The 9,615-nt window shown below is 45.0% G+C and overlaps 1 protein-coding gene across 7 annotated transcripts in view; it reads left to right on the top strand.

Moving 5' to 3' along the window:
- The window catches only part of CADPS (calcium dependent secretion activator), a 176,209-nt gene that overhangs the window by 51,547 nt on the left and 115,047 nt on the right, over nt 1-9,615 (top strand). For all 7 annotated transcript variants that reach the window (XM_029084774.1, XM_029084776.1, XM_029084775.1 and 4 more), the window contains exon 6: nt 8,943-9,054. In XM_029084774.1, coding sequence (XP_028940607.1) covers nt 8,943-9,054 — 112 coding nt within the window. The remainder of the gene's footprint in view (nt 1-8,942; nt 9,055-9,615) is intronic.

The following is a 9,615-nucleotide window of genomic DNA, read 5'->3' as shown; positions in this document are numbered from 1 at the left end:
GAATGCCATCTCGTGGCCATAAATAGCTATTATGTGATTAAATCCATCTCCCATCCCTTCTTACCACTTCCCCTAACACTTCCCCTGTGTATCAGCTATGCTCAGGAAACAGAAATCATTTTCTGTATAGCAAAGATCATCCTTTTTTGGGTTCCTAAAGCTGTTCTGTCGGCCTCAGCAGCTCCTCTTGGCTGTGGTGCCCTGGCAGCTGAGTGACACGGTGCTGGCACAGGAACGGGGTCTGCAGGGACTGCTTGTGGCTCACTCAAGATAAAGAGCAAACCTTCACAGGCTTTGCTTTGCTGCAGTCTCCGTCAGCTTTACCCTATTCCTTCTGCACCTTGCACGCTCAGACGCAGATGTGATGCTCTCCTAGACATATTTCTCTCAGCCGGCAGTTGGGAGTGTTGCCATCGCCAGTTTGAGGATGTGGGAGTTGCAGCTCCTGGAGAGAGAGATGGTGCCTCTGATCAGCTGTCTGGTACTGCTGGCTGCATGATGTTAAGCAAGATGGTGTCTGCGTGCATGACACTTACATCATGTCTCAGAGCCATGGGAACAAGTAATGGACAGTCCATGAAATACTGGAGGTTGGAAGACAACCTTAGCTGCTGCTAGGAGCAACCTAGTCCTTAGGGACATGCTCTATCTCTGCTCACTGTTTGCATCACACCATAGTGCTTTCTGCAGTGGTGTTTTTGGGTAAACGAACACAGTTTTCATAAGCAGAATAATTACTGATGGTGGTTTTTTTTAGCAGAGGGAGTATTATATGCCTGGCAGGAATGAGGATGTCACAAGAAATGATGGATTCACTCAGAGAGCCCTCGGGTTACCCCATCAGAGCAGATGTCAGCACTGTGCAGAGACGGGGCCACACTCAGCATTGTGTAGCTCCAGGGGAAGGCAGGTACAGCCACTGCCGCTGGCTGGTGCGTGTGAGGATGCTGACTTGTCAGTCACCTGCACAGTAGCTGCATCAGTGGAAGGAGGTTTTACCATCGTTAGAAAGTCTGTGCAGGGAAGTCTAGGAGGAATCAAATCTGTTTGTGCTGTCACTCCCACTTCAACTCAGCTTCTTCCGAAGGGATGGGACTGAAAGGCTGTTCTGTCAGCAGAAAGGGAGGAGAGGAAACAAATGTGAACAAAAATAGGCCGTGTTGTCTGTCTGCGTCTGATGACTTCGGTTATCCTGTTCTGAAGGTGAGCAGACACTCAGAGTAGAACTCTTACCGTGGGAGGAATCCCAGAGGAGGCTCAGCTGCTCTTGGGAATCAAGCCATGTTATGGATGCAAACCAGTCTCAATCCATTTCTACAGGCAGAGTGGAAAAGTACCTTTCTTAGTACCTGAATTGTATTTCCTAGCCCAGGACATTTTTGCACAAGCAGAAACAGAAGATTCTCTGCATATATAATATATATATTCTATATATATATATCCTTTGAGTTTTTAATTTCAGGTATTTTTTGTGCACCTGCAGCAGTCACCTCCAGCACCCCTCTTCAGCAATGGAAAGACAGGCACTTTTAGGGCAGGCTTCATTTCATCTCTAAACTGGAATGAGGCAAATTAAGGCCTAACTCCACTGACTATTAGTTAGATCACTCATGACAATAGCAGGAGCCCAAGGCAGGTGACATGGGCACATGTACATGGTAGTACAGTCCCCTAAATTTGTGGTTTTCCACAGTTGTGATCTGTCTCGTGTCTCTGCATCCTGTCCTGATAGCCAAAGATCAAATTCTTTCCTCAGAGCCATAGTTCCATTTTAGGCCCTTGATGGCATGTGCATTCCAAATTCAGTCTCACAAAAAACTTAATTAATTGACTTTCAATTTTGCTGGTGGATGGCTGCTGCTGGTGGGAGGAACTGACACCTCCTGTATTTAATCCACAGCATGATGCACTCACTGAACACTGCAAAGCAGGCAGCATGCGATTTCTTCTTTATTTGGTGTCTTTACACCCTATTTTGTTTCTGACTAAATAATGTTTTATCTTTCACTAATGATATCTCTTGAGAAGGTGTATTGCCCTCTTGGTTATGTTTCTGAAAAGAATTCAACTGACCTCAATCAAGGTCAATAAGTCGCAAACCAGTCTGTAACTGTCCCCAGCCCAGCATCCCCAAACTGGCTGTGGTTTATGGGCATTCTCCCACTGAAACAAGAGTTGTGTGTGGAGCTGCATCCCACAGGTCTCCAGCTGTGTGTCCTAGCCTGTGGGTTTTCTTGGAGAGCCTAAAAAAAAAGCCTGAATTCTTCTGTTGCCTTTGGGTTTTTTCAAATCCCAAAGGCACAAACCAAAAACTATTATCCAGTGCCATTAACCACGAGAGTTGCAAAAAATACATATTTTCCCAAAGGCTTTGGGATGCCCTACTTTTTATTTTTTTTTCACTAGTCAGCTTTCTACTCTCCCAACACCTGCTTGTGAAGGGCTTAGTACGTGGGCAGCATTGTCTCATTTATGTTGTTCCTAGAAGTTCACAAATGCCCATTTCTGAAAATGAAATGAGCCTTTTCATCCCGGTGGAATTAATGCTATCCCTGCATCAGGTTTTGCTGTTGAGCTGAGTAGGTCTGTGTGCGCTTCATTAGAATGAACTGCTGCTTCAGAGTTTGTTGAGGGAAGTTCAGAAAGATCACCGACAACCATCATCTTTATTGTTGACCTCTATTTTATGTTTTTGAATGGCTAGTATATGTAAAGCATTTGAGAATATAACAAAAAGCTTTCCTGCTTGCTTCTTCCCATATAGTTAACTGTTAAACACATTTAAAAACTCTTTATTTTCCTCCTTGCTTGTATCTCTAGAAATATGTAAAAAAGAAACAGACCTTAGCATTACCTTAGAGGAAAAGGTGTGCTACTCCATCAGCTGCATGAAAGTAGGTTAGCTCAGTGCCTGCTGTGCTTCTTCTCTAACTTTGTTTTTCCCAGTGCTTGAGCTTTGGGCATACATAATTTATGGCCCAAGATTTAAGGCTATTTCCTGGAAAGGTCTCTTCTGGGACAGGAAGAATGGGCTGAAGAAAACCATCATTTGTTAGGCAGGATTTCTGGAAGAACTAAATCAAGACTGTATGTAGCACTTCAGTCTCCCAGCAAAGATGCGGGATCGGACCTCTCCATCCTCAGAGTAGGATCCAGCTGCAGCAGGAACCATGGCTGGGCACTGCAGTATGCCCAGAAACCAAGGCTGGATTAAAAGCATCGCATCACACGAGGTGAGGCAGTGACCCAGCAGAAGGTAACTTTGCTGACACGTTTCCTCAAAAAACAGACAGTGTCTATCAGACTGCTGTCTGTGCTGCCCTCTTGATGAGCTTGCCTACACCAGCCAGCTCACTTTGGAGACCAAACTACAAAGACACCACAAGGAACACAGGCATGCTGGTGTGGGTGTCAGGAGAGAAGAGGTGAGGGATGTGGATGAAGAGAAGTGCATGAAGCACAACCCTTTCCTGCCTGCACCAGCAGCGCATGAGGGAGGCAGCCAGACTAGCCGGTTGTTGCGTTCTCACCAGATCCCATTCTGGCAGCAGAGGACAGCAAGTGAGGTCAAGGTGACCTTGCAAATTTTGTCCCAGACATGGTCATATGTATTAAAGGCATGTCAGGTGGACTGCCCTGCCTCTGTATGCAAGGGGCTGGCTGCTGCAGGAGGATGGGTGGTACTGGGTGGAGGTGTAGCTGACTGTGTCCCTGCGGGGATGGAGACAGCTGAGTGCCCTGTTCTGTGTTCCTGGCCTGGGAGGGGACAAGCATTGCTGCTGATTCAGTTACATTTGAAAAACGATACTGAGCAGGTGGCTCAATAAACTAGTGCAAATCTGGCCAGCATGCAGGAATGTTATGCAAAACTTTTTACTTAAGCCGTAAACGTGTGGGAGTAAGGCAGGAGGGCACCAGCTCCTGCCGAGGGGTGCCATATCCCAGGATACTGCTGTGTATGTTGAGTATAATGCACACCTGGAGTAAACCCACTGAGGGAAGAGCATAGCTCTCCTTTAATACACATTTTTACTTTTATTTTCTGCTTTTTTCATGTTTATTCCACGCAAGCTAGCAAGCAAACCCGTTACAATAAATATATCCGGAGAGGGAGCAAAGATGTCCTCTGGCAGTTTTGAAGCCCATGGAAACTGGTTGTAGATCATGTTTGAATGTCACCTCGTCGAAAGCCCATCACTCTCCAGCTGCTCCCATGTTAGCCTCCTGACAGGCTGAGCTGGTTAGCAGGGCTGATTCATGGCCCAGCAATATAATTCAGTTGCGCTTGTTCATTATTTATAGAAATCACAGGCATCGATATTCTGGCCGGATCAAGTTAAGAGCAATGATGGAAGAAGGGTCACTATTTCAAATTAGGCAGGGACTAAACAGACTAGCTGAAGACCACAGTATATGAATGAAAGAATTTAATGCACTCCCCTGGGTATTAACAAGTACGTTCACTTTTGGGAAGGTCATGGGTACTAAAGTTTCACTTAGAGGAACTTACACACAAGAGATGAATAGAAATGATTAAGCCCATGTCTCTCAAGGACACCTGAGAAGACTGTAGATTAGGCCACATAAGTGGGATATCATAGAGGAAAAACAGCTGGCAATGTGTGGAGATCAGGTAGTCTTACTTGTTTTGTCCATAAGTTGGGAAGGGCTGAGTAGCATCAACCTGAAGCTTTGCCAGAAGATTGCAAACATGTTACCTGAAACAGCTGACAACAACTTGGTCAGCAGCCTGGCACCTGCATTGGCAACGGCAACGCTTCCCTTCCGTGTGCCCGTCAGGACAGAGCCTGTGAGAGCTCCCAAATGCTCCTGAAATCAGACAGGTAAGTCTTCTTTCAGGTGCTCCATGTTGGGTGAGCATATGGAGGTAGTGGGAGACAAGGCTGATTTTCCTCCCTTGCCATCCAGTTCTGCTCTCTGGATAAAAGTTATTTTCTGTGTTGTTTAGAAAAAATTCTCAGCACTTTAGGCTGTTTGGTTAGTAGCTGATGGCACCTCTAGGTGCCTGTTCCTAAAACTTACACACAAAGTCTACAGCGATGATCTTATTTTGCTTGTAAAAGGTAAAACAAGGGCCGGCATTTGTCAGGTTAGTACCTGGGGCATAACTCATCCTCCAGCTCTTTGCTACCAGAAGAGTTTAGCTATTCAACCTAAGTTTGATGCCTAACTAGAAACCTTGGAGATGTAAGTATATCCTCGTCATATCACTGGAACAGCACAGATGCCATAAATAGGGTGATAATTCTAGCAAAGTCCTTATGCATGGCAGCATTTCTTGGTCAGCTCCAGGCTTTGGGATACACTAGGCAGTAAGAAATGCTGGGCTGAGGGTTTCAGGTGGGATTCAGACAATTAATATGGTCCTGACTGAGAAAGTACTCTCAGGATTTTTCTGGTTGTGTACTTCTTTTCTATGGCTTGTGTATATATTTATATATGTATGTGTGTATATAGAATGACATGATTTGTCCTCATTTGCAGATCTATTATTGCTTTGGAATGTCAGCATGTGCTCTGTGATATGGGGACAATATAGTGTGGCTGCTTCATGAGACTTGTCCGGAATGGGTCCCAAGGCACTTTCCCAACAAATAAACTCCTGCAGTGATAACCTGCTTAATTATTAGATGTGGAAATGAAACTGTTACATTGTTAGTCCCCCAGAAGATCCTAATACCTAACTACTGTCCAGAGCTAATTTTCTGAACAATAATTTAATACACAGCACAGATAAACTGCGTACTTAGATTGAATACAAATGATATTTCAGTGACATGAATTATGGCCTTATGCTGAGCATCACTATGGCAACTAATGACATCACCGCAGACTTCAACCTGCACAAAACCCAACTCTGAGGGTCTCTATTTGTTGATGTGGATCTTTTCAGGGCTTTTGGGGGTATGAATGTGTAAGCGCCACAGTGTTGTCAAGGGTTTGCTATGTATGTTTACTGCCATTTGAAACATTTATTCCCTTTGTGGTTAATGTTGTTCTCATGAAGGAAACCTAATGAAAATTACTGTTTGTATTTGGTTAGTAACATTTGTTGATAACATATGGTCTGGGAATGCTTCAGCAAATAAGAGCTTTTTAATAGTAAACAGAGATATGAGTTCTATAAAGCAGATGCTGTCAAAATACGCAGTGTAAGGTTGGATATTTTCTTACTTTTTCCTCTTATACCCAAAGCATTATTATCTTCCTGCTAGTGACAACACTGGTTTTGTTTGGTTTTTTTGAGAGAAAACATAGCCTGTGACCTGAAGCTGCAATTAGAAAACAAGGTTGTTTCTTGGTTCTTGCATTTAAAACGTCTGGTAGGTAGCTGAAGGCTCACACATTAGAAAGATGGAATACAAAGGATCTGACTGGATGTGTAGTGCTGTAGATAATTTATGCTGAACCCCTGCTCCCTGGCACTGGTGGCAGTTTGATGAATCGTCATAAAAGATGAAAGATGTGGAACAGTGACACCAGGAGAGAAAACTTCAGAGCAAAGCTGATGAAGAAACTGAGTTAATTAATCAGCTCTGCGCTGAGCACGCTCATCTACTAAGCTCAGTTGGACAATATTTGCTCAGAGGAGAGCAAAGTGTAGAACCATAGTCCTTGGGCACAGGAAGGAGTAAATTATTTTTCCTGATAACTTTCCAAATGCAAGACCTGCTGTTTGGTATTTACGTTTGAAGAACATGTTGCTGGACCACATGTCATCTGAGCCTTTTTACCAGTCATTTCAAGGGAACTGCCCTTCTTCAGCAGATGATCTAGTTTGAGGATAGTGTCAAATGAGAAAGTGTCATTAATAGCATGGGGGTGAATAGAAGTGGTTAGTGAGGTATGGTTTAATCTCTCATCTGGCTTGCAGTATTCTAAGTTGCAGTGTGTGTTCCATCACATTACACAGAGGTATTGCTCATGGCATGCTCATGGTTTCTTCTAGTTTACAAAAAGCACCTTGTCTGTGATTATTCTTCAAGCTTGCTTGTAAACTTGGCATGGGTTTTGAAGTGTGATGAATTTTCAGGGTCTCTGGGAACAGCATAGAAATCTAGCTCATAATGAATTTTAAAAAAAGGCAAAGAAAGACAACAAAAGAAGAAAAAAGAGCAGTTTTTATCTGCTAGTTTCACATTGGGCCTCTGCATGATCAGATGTTTGGGAGCATCCTCCTTGCAGTGGTGCACTCTTCCCCAGCCCTCCCTCTGCCCTTCATCTTTGGCTGAGCTGTTCTCTGCTAACAAGGGCAAGTGTGGCTTTTAGCAGTGCTTTACTTAGCTCTAAGTTTCTGTCTGACTTTATTTTCATAAGTTTGTAACTTTCTAAGCTGTAGAAACAAAACTTGAAACACAGCTGTGAAGTCTCAAACTTAAAAGCATTATGACTCTTTACCTCTTAGTGTAGAAGGTATTTTCTTGTCTTCTCTGCTACTTTCAAAGTTGTTTAAACCTTACAAATAGGCATTAGTTCAAGGTCCACTTATTTTTTGTTCTGTGACCCTCTTCAGTCTGTGCTAGTTTGCCAGAGGGGAGTGTTCTCCTGTATCTCAAAAACCTTAGCACAGGTGAATGATTTGACGTGCTGGTGTGAGTGGCACAACTTGTGGAGGCTCTTCATGAGCCTAATTGAAAAGCCATGGCCCTTAGGGTGTTGAATAGAGTTGGTGTTTCACAGATTTCTTTTCCCTATGATTTCTCTAAATCAAAGCTGACTGCTGTGTAAGGTCCAGGGATCTTTTAAAAGAACCCCACAAGGATGCTCACCAGCCCAGCTCTGGTGAGCCCTTGCAGGTGTCACCAGGCAGCAGCTCCATCTGCAGCATGCTGCTCACTGGGATAGGAACAGGACCTGGAAGGTAAGACCCTGAAACAAAGTGCAGTGGGCTGTGGCCAAACTGGGGATTGTCCTCAAAGCTTCCCGAAATGTCTGAATCGAGAGAGGCAACATCTAGCATGACACGCTCAGACCCATTACCAAACCTCCCTCCAGTGGGCTGCAGGGCTGCTGTGGTTCCCACACTTGTGTGGGGAAGGTCAGCTGTGGGGTGGGCTCCTCTTGTGTAAGACTTAAAATGTCAAGTTTGGCCATAGGTGTTGGCAGACTATGTCTGGGACTCTGTGCCTGTGGGGTCCCACATGGAACGAGGCCAATGTTCTCTGCACTCTCAGGCAGCTTGTGGTTGCAGAAGCTTGCAGGTGTCATCTCGAAACATGCATGTCTGGAGCAGGGTTTCTCATAGTGTGGGTCATCCAGCCTCCATAGTGCTCCTTTCCAAGCCATGGGACCAGCTGGGGGATAACTCGTGGAGTACAAATAGCAGACAGTGGTCTCAGTTCATTGTGTAGTTGGAGAGGTGGCTGCTTCCTGGCTACTGCCATCCCATCCCCAAGGAGCTGATGTCCTGCTCTGCAAGCTTACTCCTGGTGTAATGGCTTGAACTTAAACCTGGGCTGGGACTTGGAAGAAGACCCAGGTTAACCTGGGGTTTCTTCAGACAAAGCAAGCCTCATTTTCAACCTGGCAAGGAGAGGTTAATTAGCCAAGAGAAGAGCAGAGGTGTGAACAATTACAGATGTCCTAGGTGCAGATGTCCTCAATCCTCAACTTCTGTTGTGACTATACAGGCTGTTGCTGCAGGACACATATTGTTCTTTCTAAATAAAAAAGTTCTCTTAAATTTGCTTTCATGCTGCTCCCAAGTACTCTATTTTTTTTCCCCAAAGCACCATCATGTTTTTTCCAAACATCTGTCCCACAATTCCCTAAGAAGATAATTAATGCCCTTGTCACTCAGAGAGCCCAACCAGTTCAGCTTGTGCCAGACAGGGCATTTTTGGTTAACCGTTGCACGCCCAAGGTGTAGTGCTGCTGACCTGCTGGTGGAGCTGACCATCCCTCTGTCCTTATTTTCACAGCTGGGGCACCCAAGGAGACTTCACAACAACACACGCGCTTCCTGCAGTGAAGGTGAAGCTGTTCACAGAGAGCACGGGGGTGCTGGCTCTGGAGGACAAAGAGCTTGGGAGGGTAAGGAGATTTTGAGTTTAATCATGTTTCCTTCTGGCCCTGCTTTTCTAGAGAAATCTCTCCTGTACGGAAATATCTTTGGAGCACAACATGCTGTGCTTTTTTGCCAAGCTTTGGAAGGGGAGGGGGGGTGGAAAGCAAGCTCTCCACTGCTGGAAAGGAGTGCATCTCGCATGCTGTCTTTGTTGTGAGTTTTTAATGGCAGCGTTTCAGCTGGCTGTGCCTGTGCTCAGCAGAGGCAGAGGATCTTGTGTGCGATATTGGCAGGCCGGAAAGCCTTAGAAGTTGCTTACGGAAATGGACATTCCTGAGGCAGAAAAGGGGATTATGCTGAAGCAAAAAGAAGGGATTTAAGTTTGGCAAGAGAGTGTTAAGCTGCTCTCATATCTGCTGAGCAGCCGGTACATGGTCTGAGCATTTGAAAGCACTGACTGTGGCACTCACTGCACAAAGCTTGAAATCCTGCCTTTCCCTGAGGATTGTGCCTGAACTGGTGGCTTCAGTGGGGCTGGACTGGGAAATGAAACATGGGGGTTCATTGCCCCCATCAATGATGCTAAC

This window comes from Antrostomus carolinensis, unplaced genomic scaffold (assembly GCF_000700745.2).
Source record: "Antrostomus carolinensis isolate BGI_N321 unplaced genomic scaffold, ASM70074v2 scaffold5394, whole genome shotgun sequence".
NCBI lineage: Eukaryota > Metazoa > Chordata > Aves > Caprimulgiformes > Caprimulgidae > Antrostomus > Antrostomus carolinensis.
The sequence above is the reverse complement of the archived record's forward strand: the minus strand, read 5'-3'. Positions and strand labels throughout refer to the sequence as shown.